At 39.7% G+C, this 19,156-nt stretch overlaps 1 protein-coding gene across 3 annotated transcripts in view; it reads left to right on the plus strand.

The window, feature by feature from the left end:
* The window catches only part of ADAMTS12 (ADAM metallopeptidase with thrombospondin type 1 motif 12), a 367,651-nt gene that overhangs the window by 15,521 nt on the left and 332,974 nt on the right, over positions 1–19,156 (plus strand). For 2 of the 3 annotated variants that reach the window (XM_055246206.1, XM_055246207.1), the window contains exon 2: positions 6,271–6,632. In XM_055246206.1, coding sequence (XP_055102181.1) covers positions 6,271–6,632 — 362 coding nt within the window. The remainder of the gene's footprint in view (positions 1–6,270; positions 6,633–19,156) is intronic. The other variant, XM_063619890.1, reaches the window with a different exon arrangement.

Raw genomic sequence — 19,156 nt, forward strand, 5'->3', positions numbered from 1 at the left:
CTATAGATTTAGCCTAAACTGTATAAAACTACTAGGTAAATATTCTCTTACCTCTGTCCTTTCTAAGCTGAGGGTAAAAGATGCCTTGTTTTGTATTTTCAAAAGCGCTTCTGCCAACAGCCTTTACTTGAGTTTCTCATGAAGTACCATTGAAACTTGTGGACTGAGTCTTTAAATATAATTTTAAACAGGGCAAATCAAAGTATTCAGAGCTTATAATATTTCTACAAACGCTTGTATAGACTTGATGTAATTTTCATGTATCTCAGCCTCTGGCCCTCCCAACCCCACACCATATTGACCACCCGCCTTGACATCTGTGCTGGGTAACAGGCCCTGGAGATGCATGCAGCGAGGGCAGAGCTTAGGACTGTGTGCTCTGAGATCAGATTGCCCAGAAACAAATCCTCATCCCTCATTGTTGTCACTTTACAGAGATGGAAGTAGAGCCCCAGATGAGAGATACAGTTAATAATGCTTACTCAGAGAACTGTGAGGATTAGATAAGACCAAGCCGGCATACTCTTAATGTAGTACTTGACCATAGAAATGATAAAAATTAGGAGCTATTATTATTTCTTGACACCTATTTCTCCATCCCTGTCATATCTCATCTGAGTTCTGCTTTCATTGGCCAAGATTATAGCTAACAAATCTGCCAAACTAATCTTAGCTTACGGAGAGGAGGCTAAGGTAAGTGTGGGCTTCTCTCCTGTCTCCGCTTGGAGGTTACACATGTTTATGTCCACAGTGATCCCTGGTAGCCAAGTTTCTACCTTTAAAACCAACAGTGCTAATGTTTAGCTAACGAATAGCTAATGAAATAACTAAACATTAGCAAATGTTTAGTTATTTGTCAAGCACAATTTTAAATCTATTAAATATATTAATACATTGGAGCCTCACTCCCAGCTTAGGAGGTAGATGCTATTATTATTATGCCCATTGTATAGTTGAGGTAGCTGAGCTTGGGTCACCAACACAAACCACACTTTGTAAGTGACCCCTGATTTCCATCCACACCTATGGGCTGCCATGGCTTAGCTGCCTGCTATGCAATTAGATCAGGAGGGAAAACTGATCTTATCCCCCATCACTTTGCCCAACAAAGAGGCAATTACTAAGTCCACTGATTGCTAAGCAAATTGAGGTGTAAAGAGGTGAAGTGCTTCTTGTCCAGTCAGATCACCGTCCCTAGGAGCAGTGTTATTACCTCTAACCCTGCTATATTCTTTGCCAAGAGCAGCTGCTTTTGTTTATTTACTAATGAAGTGTGGTGGCTAGAGCATGGTTTTGAGATAGGAGGCACAGCATTTCAATCCAAGTAATGTGATATAACGTGGCATAGTGACTTCCTACATTCAGTTTCTTTCTCTATGAAATGGGGATAACAACTGAACCTCTATCACAGGGTTGTTGTGAGTATTAAAGGAGGAAAGACTTATGGTACCTGGCTCATAGCAAGTGCTCATGAAACACTTACTATAATTATTATCATATTATTCTACAGCCAGCTTAAATTGGCTCTCCTAAAAATTCATTAGATCAAAAGCAACTGGGTCAAAATTTATAAATTTGTTTGCTCTTTTATTTATTGGGCAATAGGTGCTAGGGCATAGGCAAACTTTAGTCTTTCACTTTATACTTTCAAAAATCGTATTTAAATCTGTGAGATGTATCTTCAGAGGCAGTTTCTATAAGGGATATTTTAAGTCAGAAAATTTATGAGAAAAAATGTTGTTTTCTGGATAAATTGAGATAACTCCTAGATTAAGTTTGCTTCTTCCACATTCTTCCCGTTTCAGTTCTTCTAACTCAGATCTGGGATTATTGCTTCTCTACTGGATGGCCTGGATGGCAGAATATCAAGCCTGCCATTTAAGGCTACCTCTACCCTGGACTGCTTTTTCTCACATCCTTGCCTCCTGCTAACACTCCTGTGGATCTGTCACTCCAAACTCATTTTGCTTTCCTATTGCCTGAGAAGACCTCAAGCTCTACTCTAGCTGCCCCCTCCCCATCTCCAGCAGTCTCAGTCAAGGGATGCCTCTTCCAAGGTGAATTCTTCCCTCAGGATGCAGCCAGCTGTAATGGGCACAGTCAGCAGGGCATCGGGAGTGATCAGTGTCAGACTGCCTTGTGTCATGGGGCACTGGCATGCCTTACTTATTTTGTCTACTGGATATTCTATATAGTTCTGTCATAAGCCAGCACAGCACTCTCCCATTCAGTCCTTCTCACCTATTTATTTTTAATTGGGAAAAGCAACACAGGAACTACAGTTTATTTTTTTTTTATTTTTATTTATTTTTATTTTTTTTATTTTGAGATGGAGTCTTACTCTGTCGCCTAGGCTGGAGTGCAGTGGCGCCATCTCGGCGCACTGCAAACTCCGCCTCCCGGAAGAACTACAAATTTTAAAAGGAAAAACCACACCCCAAATCTCATCGTCATAAAAATATGTACTCTTACCCATTATTTCAAAGGCTTTGTTCATATGCATATATATTAATATATCTCACAGTTGCAATTATAGTAGAGATGCAATTATACATTTATTGCCCTTTTATTATATCCTATTGTTTCCATATTTCTGCAAAATTGCCACAATTATTTTGATATATCAACTCACACAAAAATTTAGAGTAATTTTTTAATAACACAAGATTGATTTAGAATCACAGTTGTTGGTTTCTGTTTCATGACAACCTAAATTTTATTACAGTTGCTTTCTAAGTATAACAAATAAGATATTTTCAACTCTTTTCAGAGTTTTTCAATAGGTTATAGCTCATTTGACTTGGAAGAGTATAACATTTTATTCAGAATTCAAGTTTTAAAATATGATTGCTTTTCGTTTGTGCTGCCCTTAAATCAGTCAGTCTGGCTTTTTGAAAAAATAATATGCTAGAAAAGATGCTTATTTTTCTGTTTTGATGGAGATGCAGAGACTTGCATGTGTAACAGGGTATTCAAATGGGACTCTTTCTTTTGTCTCAGTTTCTGCCAAGACCTTAAGTCTGAGAAGAAAAAAAAGAAGATTAATTTTCCACATACACTTAAAGAGAAATTTCAGACCATATGTGTGGGACTTGTAGGGTGATGGTGTGATTCTAATTCCTTCACTCTCCTAGTATGCACGTGAGGAGAGGCTTAAAGGCCAGTGGAGAGACTTCAGAGAGAGAATTCCTTTAGGAGAAATGAGAGTGCCAGGCCATTCATTCCTCCTACTGTGCCCAACTCAAGGCAAGTGAAGGGACAGCTAGAGATCTTGAGGGTTTGCTACGGGCTTGGGGAGCATGGCCACTAGCATTTTAGCCTTAAAATACTGATAGGCAAAAAACTGCCTGGAATGACATTTGGTGACAGAGCTGACCAAAAGCACGGCCAGGAGTGGCCTGATTTTCATGACATGGGATGGGGGTGAAGGGGATGTCAGGGATCATGGTTGCTTCTTGTGAGCCAGATTTGGACCTCATGGAAGGCAACGAGATGTGGATCATCTTGAAAAGATGCCAAAGAGGATGCCATGCAGGGGTGATGTGGTTTCAGTAAAGGGGTAGAAGATGGGAAGGCAGTGGGCAGCCAGTTGGAGGAGGAATTGTCCACATTGAGGGACCTGAAAGGAGCAGAGGTTTCCCAGTGGACACAGAGCTTCTCTTAATAGAAGGCGCCAGTCAGCATGTGGACACTGACTACATACAGGGCACCATTGCTAGATGACACCGTTGCTATACCCAGCTGAATAAGATATTTTCTGCCCCTAACTCCCTTTGCTGTTTGAGCCCTGGAGGAGCCAGAGGCATTACTGTGAGTAGCAGAGGAGAAGAGCAGCCAGACGGAAATACTATGGGAGCTGACTGCCTCCGCCTCACCCAACCACAGTTTCTCTCTTTGGTAGGTCTGGTCTTGGAAGGTCCTCCAATACTAGATTGGAGCAGACATTTCTTAGGGAGTGAGCGGGCAGGAGAGAGGACTGAGTCAGTTATACACCTCAGTTCATGGCACACTAGTATCATGAATTTACAAAAAAGCTTTTTTTGTTATATATATTTATGCATTTTTGTTCCCACTCCCTGCTCCAATTCTTCCCCGTGGAAAACCATTTTAATGGGTTCCGTATGTATTTCTTGTTCCAGTGTGTTCTGGAAAACTTTGTATTATTATTTTAGTGTGTGTGTATTTTCCATGAATGTAAATAGCTCTGCATTAGCTTGTTTGATTTCTTGTTTTTCATGGACCATTGCTGTGAAGATTTGCCCATGTTGCCATGTGGTCTGTTGTGCCTAGCTGCTGCAGTAGGAAGTAATGGGTCCAGGCTTTTTACACCTAAAAATGGAGACCATTTGTTGGTATGAGAGAGAGTGAAAACTGAGAGTGAAAACTCTGTTCTGCCCCATATTTCATCCAAGGCAGAGAAGAATGATTCCCCAAAGGGTTTGGAGGTAGTTGCCTGGAAAAAAAAAAAAGCTCTTTTATAATTGTAGCCCATCAAGTCCAGTTATTTTAATTAACCAGCTACAATAGTGTTTACTGATACATCAACATATAAGAACTGAGCACCTGTGATGTACAAGATTCTGGCAGATTTGGGGATAAATCATATAATAAAAGGCAATATAAAATAAAGCCATTCTGGGAGGTACAGAAAGTAAGGGCATGAGGGTTCAGGGAAAGGAGAGAGAAATTTAGCCAGGGACACTAGGAGAATAAAGAGGAAGGATTTGAGTTGAGACTTGAATGCTTAAACAGGATTTTGATAGAATGCAAAAGACATTCTAGTTGGGGAAGTTACACGAGCAAAGTAAAGCAAGATCCAAAGTGTAAAACTACAACTGAGAGGTGACAAGTAGGTTTTGTTTGTTTGTTTGTTTTGTTTTGTTTCAAAATATTAGTTTATCTTACTAAATGGTTAATAGTTTTGGGAGGCCAAGGTGCGTGGATCACCTGAAGTCAGGAGTTCAAGACCAGCCTGACCAACATAGAGAAACCCCATCTCTACAAAAAATACAAAATTAGCTGGGCATGGTGGTGCATGCCTGTAATCCCAGCTACTCAGGAGGCTGAGGTGGGAGAATCGCCTGAACCTGGGAGGTGGAGGTTGCGGTGAGTCGAGATCATGCCATTGCACTCCAGCCTGGGCAACAAGTGCAAAACTCCGTCTCAAAAAACAATACAAAACAAAACAAAACAGAAGAAGAAGTGTAATCCAGAGTGATGATAAATTCCCTCCTAGGTAGATCCTTTGTTATTCTCAAACATCAAAATAAGGAGGTAGTGGTAGGGAGGCAAATTTGAGTAGGTCAAAATGTGTATGTGTTCTTGTGTGGGGAAGGATCAAGGGTTCCAGTCTTGCATTTTTAAAGTGGCAATTTTTATGTTTTGAGCCAATGCCTCAGATCCTGATATATCTCCTTACCATATGCATTTGGCAAACATTTTTTTAAAACCCATCTTCTTCTATGCACTGTATGCTACATTATGGAACACTCTTATGCTGTAATTGGTGTGAGGTTTGTCAGCGTGCATGTGATGAGTTCTCCATGATTTTGTGTTTTTTTTTTCCCTCTAATCTGACTTTAACAGGAAGTTCTTGATGTGTTGAAGCACCTTATAATCCACAGTGAAGCTCTGTGATTTGTCTTACTGAACTCTAGACTTGAAAGATTCCTGTTCCTCATTCAGATCTTGCCCCTTTTCTAACAGTACCCCTCACGGATTAATTCCCATCTTAATGTATCTCTGGTAAAACACCTGATACCATGTCACTGAGGAGGAGGCACTAGGTAAATTTGAGTTGTTCTGGGAATTTAATGTTAACAGTATTTGTGTGATGGAAAGGATCTCTAAACTTCAAGTCAACAGTGGGATTTTGTAATTAAAAAGCTAGCGGCTGGGCACGGTAGCTCACACCTGTAATCCTAGCACTTTGGAAGGGCGAGGCAGGTGGATCATCTGAGGTCGGGAGTTCGAGACCAACCTGACCAACATGGAGAAACCCTGTCTCTACTAAAAAAAATACAAAATTAGCCAGGCATTGTGGCACATGCCTATAATCCCAGCTACTCAGGAGGCTGAGGCAGGAGAATTGCTTGAACCCATGAGGAGGAGGTTGCGGTGAGCCCAGATCATGCCATTGCACTCCGGCCTGGGCAACAAGAGCAAAACTCCATTTCAAAAAAAAAAGCTAGCATCCAAGTTCCAAACGAAAGTGGCTTTGCCTTCCTACTGATCTCTCTCACTATTCTTCCATTTCTCTTTCTCTTTCAGAGCATTTTATCAAGGGCCTGCCAGAATACCACGTGGTGGGTCCAGTCCGAGTAGATGCCAGTGGGCATTTTTTGTCATATGGCTTGCACTATCCCATCACAAGCAGCAGGAGGAAGAGAGATTTGGATGGCTCAGAGGACTGGGTCTACTACAGAATTTCTCACGAGGAGAAGGACCTGTTTTTTAACTTGACGGTCAATCAAGGATTTCTTTCCAATAGCTACATCATGGAGAAGAGATATGGGAACCTCTCCCGCGTTAAGATGATGGCTTCCTCTGCCCCCCTCTGCCATCTCAGTGGCACGGTTCTACAGCAGGGCACCAGAGTTGGGACAGCAGCCCTCAGTGCCTGCCATGGACTGGTGAGTGCGGGCTCTGGCATCTCCTTCCCTTGCCCCGGCCCCTAGAGTCTCAGCTAGTAGACTACTACCAACAGGTTCACAGATGCACTGACATATGGGAGTTGAGCCCCTGTGTTGTGATGATCCTGGCCTCCAAAGGGGTTGGCGAGAAAGTATTTAATAAATAAAAGAGATCGACTTGAGAGATACAAAGAGTAAGTTCCCTGAGGGTTCAGAGGAGGCAGACAGAACTCCAGCCAGCAACATCAGGGTGGGGTTGGAGGGGGAAGACGAGGGAGGATTTGAGTTTGGTTTTCAGCCTCTGAGGCAGCTCTGAGGCAACTGACTGGCTGGACGGCATATTTTGAATGAGCAGAACCTAGATTTGGACTGAGAGAGAATTTGTGAATAATGATGGTGATAGAAGCTGCTGTGATGTAATAGTTGACTCTGTGTGCTTCATACTCAGACTTCATGAGGGAACCTCAGGCAGTCAGTTGATCCCTTTGTGCCTCTGTTTTCTCATCTGTAAAATGGAGATAATAGTGTCACCTGCCTCATGGAGCAAGGTTTGGCAAACTATGAACCATAGGCCAAATCTGGCCTGCCTCTTGTTTTTATAAATAAAGTTTTATTGAAAGGCAGATATGCAGTGTGTTTACAGATTGTCTATGGCTGTTTTCAAACTGCAACAACAGAGCTGAGTAGTTGGGGTAGTACTTCAGCCACTGTATGGCTGAAGACACAATATTTGCTGTCTGGTCTTTCAGAAAAAGTTTGCTGACAGTTTTAATTGTGAAAAGCATTTAATAAATAATAAACACTCAATGAATATTGGCTGCTATTATATTTTATTATTCAAATATGCCAGGCACTGGAATATGTGGTTTACTATGTGGTTTATGTACGTTGTCCACTTTGCCTCGTTTTAGCAGATGAGGCAGTTTGGAGATATTGAATAAATTCACTGTGCAAGTTACTTTGGGTTCAAGTCTTTCTACCATTATACGCTAGATCTCAAAATGCAGCCACAGTGACGGCCCCACCAGTAACTGCAGGGCAAACAATGCTCAGGAATTCTGTTGAGATTTTTTGAGGTGTGTGTTTAGGGACTGAGTGACTGCAGGGGAATGAATCCGAGTCCCGAAGGTGGTTATGGAGGCGTCCATGTTTTTGGCCTTGGTCCCTATGCCAGGGCTGGTTTGCTAAGCAAAACTTCTAGTGGCATTGGAATTCCTACAAAAGGCACTTGTTTCAAATCCTCCCATTGTTACTGCCATTTTGCTAAGAATTTCTGTACTTTGTAATTTAGGGCTCTGTTTATCTTGTATCTCTGGAGTTTGGCTTTGCTAGAATACTGTGAGAAAATTCAGTAAAACATTATCCAGTGGTTTAAGTTTTCCAGAGGACCTCTGGGGATGAATTGCTTTGTACAATAAATGGAAAGTCTTGCTTTGCCTCTTTCTGTAAATTTGGATTTTCATATTGGTATTTATCATTTCCCCCTAATTAGATCGTAGCAGAAAATCAAGAATGGTGAATGGTTTTCTATTTTTCTTTTCCTCTTCTCTCTGAGCCTCATCGGGGGTTTCACTGAGCTGCAGAACATTTCCCAGCTCCATGGCTGTCATCCTCTAGGCTTGCTCTGGACTCACATCACATCTCCCATTTGCAATCCTGGCTCTCATTCCTGTGAGACAACCCTGGAAGCATCATGGCACCTGATCCTCTATGGCCAGAACTGAAGAAAGAGCCCCTGATGATGAAACATTATCCTGCTCATTAAACATGAGCACCTTTCCGTGGGATGGAGCAGTATGGTCTGTGGACCGGCAGAATCAACATAACATTGAATGGGAGCTCATTACAAAGACAAACCCATGGGTTCCACTTCAGACCTAGTGCGTTAGGATCTCGGGGAAATGGGCAAAAATGTCTCTGTGTGTGTTTAGCTGCTTTATTGAGATATAATTCACATATATACAGTTAAGCCACTTAAAGTTTACAGCTAAATGGCTTTAAATGTGTTCAGAGTTGTGCAACCATCACCATAAATTTTAGAATATTTTCATTAGCCCACAAAGAAACCTATATCCCTTAGCGGTCACTTACCCATTCCCCCATTCCTCCACTCCTAGGGAACCACTAATCTACATTTGGTCTCTATAGATTTGCTTGTCTGAAACCTTTGTTTTAATTAGCTCTCCAGGAGATTCTGATGCCCACTGAAGTTGGAGAAGCCCTGGACTAGAGTAGTCGTTCTTAAGCCTGGCTCAGCATTAAGACTAGCTGGCCAGGTTAAAAATGGACCCATGCCCCAACCCTACAGCCTAGATGTTTTGATTTAATTGGTCTGAGAGTAGAGTCCAGGCATCAGCATTTTTTCAAAGCTCCCCAGGAGATTCTAAAATGCAGTCAGTGTTGCCAAGCACTGGATTAGCATGAGTGGGTGTTAACGGGTGGTATTGGCCAATATTACTCTAAAGTACCAGATCTCCCCAGGTGATTCTAATGAGCAAGCAGGGGTACAACCACTGCTGTAAATTGCTCCCTATTTTCATCTTGTGCTTTCTAAGGGAAATTGCATATTGTTTAGCGTTATCTCAGGCTTGGGAATAGAATACTAGGACCCTTTCAATTTCAAATGTCCCCAAGGAGCAGGAGTACTACCATGTAGGCATTTTCAGATTCAGATTTCAGATTCATACAAAGTTCAGAAGCACAAAGTGTTAGTTAAGATGATGGGAAATTTTCACATCCAGATCAGTGAAGGATTTTCCCAGAAGAAACATTCTACTGGGAGGATTATTTTGGAACCTTTTACACATAATTGGATGTTTAATGGATGGTTATAAAAAAAGGCACCCAAGGCCAAATGAGTTTCTTTCTTTTCTGTGTGTGCACTACTTGACTGGATTCAAGTTCATTTGCTTGTGTGCCAAATTTGCCAGTGTCCACCTAGAGTGGTGTTAGTCAAAAGAATAGTGGTTGGACTTGTGCCTGACTTCTGATCACATGTCTAGGGTATGACATCCAGTGTAGTTGTTCTCTCTTTACCCAAGTATGGCCCTACATTCAAATTCACAGGATGGCAGGCCTAGGATCTGCTGGCTCTAAGACCTTCTCCACTTCTAGGGGCAGAAGTAGCATTTTGGAAGTCCTTCTTAGGAAGGATACACTTTCATGTGGACCAAGGCATCTGCTTGTCATTCCTGGGGTGCAAGCCTGGCTTTCTTTGTTTTAGATGTGGTCATCTGAATGAGATGTTGGAGGCTGTGTTCTCTTGGAGTTGTCTATGATTTGAGACTCATTTAGTCTCCTCTGGAGCAGACTCAGATGATTTCAAACTGAGGACCCTAGAAAAGCTACCTATGGGAAGCTGTGGGACAACCTCCTTCCTCCATTTAATATACTGTAGCGTGGCTCCAGCCCTTGTCCAGACTGAGTCAGCCTGTGTCTCGGCTCAGCAGCTCTTCTCTGTCATCTCCACCATTTTCACTACCCTTCCCCCGTCAACATTTTCACAGCTTTGGCATGTGGAATTTGTTTCTTTGAACAGTTTAGTTGATCTCTTCCATTCTCAGCTTTTTGATGGAGGAACTGTGTTCTTTAACCAGTTAGACTCTGAGTTTATCCTCAGGAATGAGTATCGCAGTGGGGGTGGTTTTGGTTTTGCTGTTGCCAGGAGCACTACAGGATTGGTTCCAAGTGAATTTGTTGTTAGTATTTCAGTTTAGATTTCTGCACTGGAAGGGTAGTGCAAGATATCTACCCTCATGCATAAGACAGGATTGAGGTTCTGATTTTTCATGGGGCATTCTAATTCTGCCAAGTACTTACCCTCTGGACTGTGTACCTGGGTCATTAAACTAATAATTTTAATTTCTGTTTACAGCACATTATTTAATTCCTGTTCATAGCATTTCTTAGCTCAGGCTTTATTAAAGTGAATACAGTTCTTGACTCTATCAAAAACTCTAATTCCAGCCCCTGCTGGGAAATCAAATTCTAATTCTTAATCTGAATAGCTAGTCATGGATCTCTCAAGGGCCATCCAGCTTTAACTTCCATCCACTCTCTGGCCTTAAGTTTCCCTTTCTCTTTGGGTGAATTGAGATTTCCGTTCTTGTTTTAAACTCAAATATGTGTTAAACTTTTGAGAGAGATATTTCTTAGTATTTTTATGTTAAACTTTTTATTTTGAAATAGTTGTAGATTCATAACAGTTGTAAGAACTAATTCAGAGAGGTATTAGTATGTACCCTCTACCCAGTTTCCTCTGATGGCAACATCTCGCAAAATTACTGTACAGTATCACAGCCAGGATTTTAACAGTGATGTTGTCAAGATGACACACTTTTCCATCACAAGAATCCCTCTGTTATCCTTTTATAGCTATACCCATTTCTCTCATGGTGCCACCACCTCATATTTATATTTTACATTTAAGTCCATAATCCATTTTGAGTTAATTTTTGTATGAGGTATGAGACTTAGAGGTTCTCCTCCCTCCCATCCTCCCTCGTTTTCTCTCTTCCTTCCTTTTTTGCTTTGTTGTTTGGCTATGGATGTCTGATTGTTCCAGCACCATTTGTTGAAATGCTGTTTTTGTTTCATTAAGTTGCTTTTGCACTTTTGTAAAAAATTAGCTGATGTATTTTTGTGAGTCTATATCTGAGTTTTAGATTTTGTTCCATCAATAGCACACAGTCTTCATAACTGTAGCTATATAATTAGTCATGAAATCAGGTAGACTGATTCCTCCCATTTTAGTCTACTTTTTCAAAATTGTTTTAGTAATTTTAGTTTCTCTATCCTTAAAGTTTATAATAATCTTGTCTACAAAATCTTGGTGGGATTTTAGTAGGAATTGTATTACATCTATATATTAGTTTGGGAAGAATTGACGTCTTTGTTATGTCAAGTCTTGCGATCCATGAACATGGTTTGTGTCTTGATTTATTTAGATCTTTGATTTTTTCCATCAGTGTTGTGTAGTTTTCAGCATCCTAGCTCTGTATGTGTTTTTTTAGATTTACACCTAAATATCTCATTTTCTAAGTCCTTATATTTTTAATTTTAGTATTCATTTGCTTATTGCTAGTATGTAAACACATAATTACTTTTTGTATGTTTACTTCATATACTGTGAATTTGCTAAACTGTCTTATTAGCTCTAAGATGGTTTTTTTAGAAGATTCTTTGGGATTTTCTATGTATACAATAATGTCATTTGCCAATGGGGCAGTTTTATTTCTTCCTTTCTCTTCATATGCCTTTCAATTTTCTTTTCTTGCTTTATTACATTGGCTAGAATTTTGAGCACTATATTGAATAAGAATGGGGAGAGCAACATCTCTTGCCTTTTCTCCAGTCTTAGGGAGAAGGCATTCAGACTTTTATCATTGGGTATAATATTAATTATCTGTTTTGTTTTGTTTTTGTAGATGCTTTCTATCAAGTTACGGAAGTTTTCTGAGAGCTTTTTTTGATTATGAATGGGTATTGAATTTTGTCAAGTGCTTTTCCTGCATCAGTTGATATGGTCTTGTGACTTTTCTTCTTTAGCCTATTAATATGATGGACTATATTGATTAATTTTTTAAAAAGTCTTTATTTTTTAAGAGCAGTATTAGGTTTATACCAAAACTGAGGGGAAAGTAAAGAGATATCTCATAATCTCCCTGTTCCCATATATACATAGCTTCTCCCATTATCGACATCCCCCACCAGAGTAGTACATTTGTTATAATTGATGAATATATGTTGACACATCATTATCACCTAAAGTTTATTGTTTACATTAGAATTCACTCTTGGTGTTGTACATTCTATAGGTTTGGACCAATTTATAATGACATATATCCACCATTATATTCTCATATAGAGGATTTTCACTGCCCTGAGAATTTTCTGTGCTCCACCTATTTATTTCTCCACTCTTCTACCCCTGGAAACCACTGATCTTTTTAGTTTTGCATTTTCTAGAATGTCATATAGTTGTAAAAGCATACAATATGTAGCCTTTTCAGACTGGCCTTTTTCACTTAGTAATATGTCTCACTCTGCTGGTAGGCTGGAGTGCAGTGGCGTGATCTCGGCTCACTGCAACCTCTGACTCCCTGGTTGAAGCAATTGTCCTGCCTCAGCCTCCTGAGTAGCCAGGATTACAGGCATGTGCTACAATGCCCAGCTAATTTTTGTAATTTTAGTAGAGACGAGGTTTCACCATGTTGGCCAGGATGGTCTCAATCTCCTGACCTCGTGATCCACCCACTTCAGCCTCCCAAAACACTGGGATCACAGGTGTGAGCCACCGCACCCAGCTCCCTGAAGTTTTTTTATGGCTTGAAAGCTCATTTCTTTTTAGTGCTGAATAATAGTTTATTATCTGGATGGAAAGTTTATGTATTCATTCACCTACTGAAAGACATCTTCATTGCTTTTAAGTTTTGGCAGTTATTGATAACGCTGCTGTAAACAACCTTGTGCAGGTTTCTTTGTGGACAAGAGTTTTCAACTCATTTAGGTAAATATCAAGAAGTGTTAGTGCTGGATTATATGGTACGAGTATGTTTAGTCTTGTAAGAAGCAGCCAAATTGTCTTCCAAAGTGGCTGCACTATTTTGCATCCTCACCGGCAATGAAGGAGCATTCCTATTGCTCCATATCTTTGCCAGCATTTGGTATTGTCAGTGTTCTGGATTTTGACCATTCCAATAGATGTGTGGTGATATCTCATTTTTGTTTTAATTTGCATTTTCTTCACCATGGAAATGCATATGATGTGGGATATCATTTCATATGCTTGTCATCTGTATATCTTCTTCAGTGAGGTTCCTGTTAAGGTCTTTGTTCTAGTTTTTCATCAGGTTGCTAATTTCCTTATTGTTGAGTATTAAGAGTTCTTTGTAAATTTTGACAGCAGTTGATTTATCAGATGTCTTTTGCAAATATTTTCTGTCAGTATATGACTTGTCTTTTTATGCCCTAGATAGTGTGTTTCACAGAGCAGACATTTTTAAGTTTAATAAAGTCCAGCTTATCAATTATTTCTTTCATGGATAATTCCTTTGATGTTGTATCTAAACAGTCATTGACAAAAACAAGGTTATCTAGATTTTTCTCTTATATTATCTCTAAGAGTTTTAGAGTTTTATATTCTACATTTAACTCTGTCATCCAGTTTGTGTTAATTTTCTTGAAGAATATAAGATTTATTGTGTTAGTTTTCCCAAAGGGTGTCTGGATTATTTTTGCATGTGAATGTTCATTTGTTCAGCACCATTTGTTGAAAAGCCTGTCTTTTCTTCATTACATTGCCTTTGCCACTTTGTCAAAGATAAGTTGATTATATTTATGTTGGTCTATTTGTGGGCTCTCTATTCTGTTTCATTTCTATTTATCTATTCTTTCACTAATATCACATGGTCTTGATGATTATAGCTTTAATGTAAATCTTGAAGTCCGATAGTGTCAGTTCTCCACTTCTCCTTGCATACTGTATTGGCTAGTCTGTGTGTTTTGACTCTCCATATAAATTTTAGAATCATTTTGTGAATATCCACAAAGTAAATTGCTAAGATTTTGGTTGGGATTGCATTGAGTCTATAGATTAAGTTGGAAAGAACTAACATTTTGATAACATTGAGTCTTCCTATCCATTAGCATGGAATATCTCTTCATTTATTTATAGCTTCTTTTATTTCCCTCATCAGAATTTAGTATTTTCCGTCATATAGATCTTGTACATATTTTGTTCGATGTACCTAAGTATTTAATTTTTGGAGAATGCTAATGTAAATGGTATTATGTTTTTAATTTTAAATACTTCTTGTTCATTGCTGGTATATAGTAAAACAACTCACTTTATTAACCTTGTGTCCTTCAAGGCTGGGTACAATCACTTGCTATAATTGTTAGTTTCAGGAGTGTTTTTTTTTTTTTAATATACATAGCATTCATGTCATCTGTGAACAAAGTATTATTTCTTCCTTTGCAATTAGTATACTTATATTTCCTTTTCTTGTTTTATTGTACTACCCAGAACTTTCAATATGGTATCAAAAAGGAGTGGTGAAAGAGGACATCTTTGCCTTACTTTTGATCTTAGTGGGAAAGCTTCTAGTTTCTCCTAAGTATGAAGAGATATTCTTTATTAAATTGAAGAAGTTTGTCTCTATTCCTATTTTACTGAGATATTTTATCATAAATGAGTGTTGGATTTTGTCAAGTGTTTTTCCTCCATCTATAGGTATGATCATGTAATTTTTTTCTTTAGCCCGTCAATGTCATGGATTACATTAATCAATTTTTGAATGTTGAACTAGCCTTGAATATCTGGGATAAATCCCACTTGATTGTGTTGTGTTATGTGTCCTGCCTGAAATGTGTCTGGGTCCCTTTTAACCATGGCTGGAGCTGGAGTGGCTTGGACACAGGGAGCAGAACAAATGTCTTCTTATACATTGTTGGGTTCAGTTTGCTTGAGGGGCTTTGCATCTCTGTTTATCAGAGAAATTGGTCTGTAGTTTTCTTTTCTTTTCCTTTTTTTTTTTTTTCAGATGAAGTCTCACCCTGTCGCCCAGGCTGGAGTGCAGTGGCACGATCTCGGCTCACTGCAACCTCTGCCTCCCGAGTTCAAGCGATTCTCCTGCCTCAGCCTCCCAAGTAGCTGGGATTACAGGGGCATGCCCACCATACCTGGCTAATTTTTGTATTTTTTTTAGTAGAGACGGGGTTTCATTTCACCATATTGGCCAGGCTGGCCTCAAACTCCTGACCTCGTGATCCACCTGCCTTGGCCTCCCAAAATGCTGAGATTACAGGCATGAGCCACCACGCTTGGCTAGTTTTCTTTTCTTGTAATGACTTTGGTTTCGGTGTTAGGGTGATGCTGGCCCCACGGAATGAGTTAGAAAGAATTCCCTCTGCTTCTGTCATCTAAGAGATATTTCATGAAATTGACATAATTTCTTCTTTAAATATTTGGTAAAGTTCACCAGTGAACCTATCTGGGCCTGATGATTTTTCTTTTGGAGCATTATTAATTATTGATTCAATTTTTAAAATAGAGACCTAATTTGCCTATTTTTTCTTGTCTGTGTTTTGAAAGATTGTGTCATTCAAGGAATTGTTTCATTTCATCTAGGTTACCAAATATTGGGGCATATAGTGTTTCATAATATTCCTTTATTCTTTATTCTATAATATTTCTCACATAATGAACAAGTGAGAAATGTTCATTCTCACATTGCCATAGAGAACTACCTGAGAGTGGGCAATATTTAATGTCCATGGAATCTGTAGTGATATCCCATCTTTCGTTTATGATATTGGTAATTTGTTTTCTTTCTCTTTTTTTCTTATTTAGCCTAGCTCAAGGCTTACTGATTTTATTGATCTTTTAAAATAATCAGCTTTTGGTGTTACCGTTTTTTCTATCTTTAATTGCATTGATTTCTGCTCTAAGTTTTACTATTTTTTTTTCTCATTGAATCTAATTTGCTCTTTTTTTTCTAGTTACCTAAGGTGGCATTGGCTCATTTTTCAAATACTGAAACAGGCTTGCATCTCTGGAATTAATTCCACTTGGTCATGGTGTACAATTCTTTTTATATATCACTAAATTCTATTTGCTAATTTTTTAAAAAGATTTTTGCATCTGTATTTATGAAAGATATTCTTTTGTAGTTTTCCTTTCTTTCAGTACTGTTTGTGTCTGATTTTGGTATCAGGGTAATATTAGCTTTATAAAATGAATTGGGTAGTGTTTCCTTATCTTCTGTTTTCTGGAAGAGATTGCATCAAATTTATATTAGTTATCTTTAAATGTTTGGTAGAATTTGTATTGAAACTATCCGGGCCTAGAGATTTCCTTTTTGGGAGTTTTAAAAAGTTATGAACTTTATATTCTTAATATAATTCTTAATAGGGCTATTCAAATTTTCTATTTCATTTTGGGTGAGCTGTGATGGTTTGTGTTTACTGAGGAATTAGTTTGTTTTATCTAAGCTGTTAAGTTTATGTATTGATTTGTTCATTGTTCTCATATCTTTTTTTGGAGGAAATTTTACTTTAATCTTCATATTAATTCATTGTCACATGGCTATAAAGAACTACCTGAAACCAGGTAATTTATAAAGAAAAGAGGTTTAACTGGCTCATAGTTCCACAGGCTGTACAAGAAGCATGATTGAGGATACCTCAGAAAACTTGCAATCATGACAGAAGGCAAAAAGGAAGGAGGCACATCTTATATAGCCAGAGAAGAGGCAAGAGAGAGCGAAGGGGTAGGCACTACACACTTTTAAACAACCAGATCTCATGAGAACTCACTCACTATCACAAGAACAGCATGGGGGAAATCTGTCCCCCTGAGCCAATCACCTCCCATCAGTCCCCTCCACCAACACTGGGGATTACAATTTGCCATGGGATTTGGACAGGGACACAAATCCAAACCATATCATTTTAGCCCTGGCCCCACCCAAATCTCATGTTATTCTCACATTGCAAAATACTATCATCCCTTCTCAACAGTTTCCGAAGTCTTAACTCATTTCAGCATTAACTCAAAAGTACACTGTTGTGGGAAGTCAGGGACCCCAAACAGTGGGACCTGCTGAAGCCATGACAGAAGAACATAAATTGTGAAGATTTCATGGACATTTGTTAGTTCCCCAAATTAATACTTTTATAATTTCTTATGCCTGTCTTTACTGCAATCTCTGAACATAAATTGTGAAGATTTCATGGACATTTATCACTTCCCCAATCAATAGTCTTATAATATCCTTTGCCTGTCTTTAATCTCTTAATCCCATCATCTTCGTAAGCTGAGGATGTATGTCACCTCAGGACCCTGTGATGATTGCGTTAACTGTACAAATTGTTCGTAAAGCATGTGTGTTTGAACAATATGAAATCTGGGCACCTTGAAAAAAGAACAGGATAACAGCGATGTTCAGGGAACAAGGGAGATAACCATTAGGTCTGAGTGCCTGGGAGCCAGGCAGGACAGAGCCATATTTCTCTTATTGCTGAAAACGAGTAAGAGAAATATCGCTGAAGTTTTTCCCCAGTAAGGAATATTAATAATTAACAGCCCTGGGAAAAGAATGCATTCCCAGGGAGGGCCTCTAAAATGGCCACTCTATGAGTGTCTACCTTATGCAGTTGTAGATAGGGATGAAACATGCCCTAGTCTCCTGCAGTGCCCCCAGGTATATTAGGATTAGGAAATTCCTGCCTAGTAAATTTTAGTCACACCGGTTGTCTGCTCTCAAACTCTGTTTCCTGATGTTTATCAGTGACAGTGTGTGCCCAGTGGGACATGGATCTTCATTAGCAATTCTAGTTTTGTCCTGACCTTGTGATCTTGCTCTGACCTTCTGCCTTGTGATATTTTATTGCCTTTGAAGCATGTGATCTCTGTGACCCACACCCTATTCGTACACTATCTCCCCTTTGAAAATTGCTAATAAAAACTTGCTGGTTTTGCGGCTCAGGGGGCATCACGGAACCTGCCGACATGTGATGTCTCCCCCGGACACCCAGCTTTAAAATTTCTCCTTTTCTCACAGCTCCTCTAGTCAGTGCCCTAGTGGGGACCCTGTGTAGGGTTCCAACCACACATTTCCCCTCTGCATTGCCCTACCAGAGGGTCTCCATGAGGGCTCCACCCCTGCTGCAGACTTCTGCCTGGACATCCAGGCATTTTCATACATTCTCTGAAGTCTAGGTGGAGGCCCCCCATCCTCAGCTATTGCCCTCTGTGCACCTGCAGGCATAACACTACGTGGAAGCCACCGAGGCTTACAGCTTGCACCCTCTGAAGCAGTGGTCTGACATATGTCTGGGACCCTTTTAGCCATGGCTGGAGCTAGAGTGGCTGGGACACAGGGAGCAGTGTCCCAAGTTTCACAGGGCAGTAGTGCCCTGGGCCTGGCCCACAAAACCATTCTTTTCTCCTACATCTCTGGGTCTGTGATGGAGCAGCTGCTGCAAAGGTCTCTAGAATGCTTTTGAGGCACTTTCCTCATTGTCTTGACTATTAACGTTCAGTTCTCTTTGCTTACACAAATTTCTACAGCTAGCTTGAATTCCTCCCTCAGAAAGTGGGTTTTTATTTTCTACCACATGGCTAGGCTGCAAGTTTTCCAAACTTTTACAGTCTGCTTTCCTTTTAAAAAGGGGTGTCCAATATTTTGGCTTCTCTGGGCCACATTGGAAGAAGAAGAATTGTCTTGGGCTACACATAAAATACACTGACACTAATGATAGCTGATGAGCTAAAAAAATTTTGCAAACAAATGTCATAATGTTTAAGACACTTTACAAATTTGTGTTGGGCCACATTCATAACCGTCCTGGGCCACATGTGGCCAATGGGCCATGGGTTGGACAAGCTTGCTTTTAAATATAAGTTCCAGTTCCAGGTCATTTCTTTGCTCACAATATAAGCATGGGTTGCTAGAAACAGCCAGGCCACATCTTGAACATTTTGCTCCTTAGAAATTTCTTCCGGCAGATACCCTAAATCA

Source organism: Symphalangus syndactylus, chromosome 16, assembly GCF_028878055.3.
Source record: "Symphalangus syndactylus isolate Jambi chromosome 16, NHGRI_mSymSyn1-v2.1_pri, whole genome shotgun sequence".
Taxonomy (NCBI): domain Eukaryota; kingdom Metazoa; phylum Chordata; class Mammalia; order Primates; family Hylobatidae; genus Symphalangus; species Symphalangus syndactylus.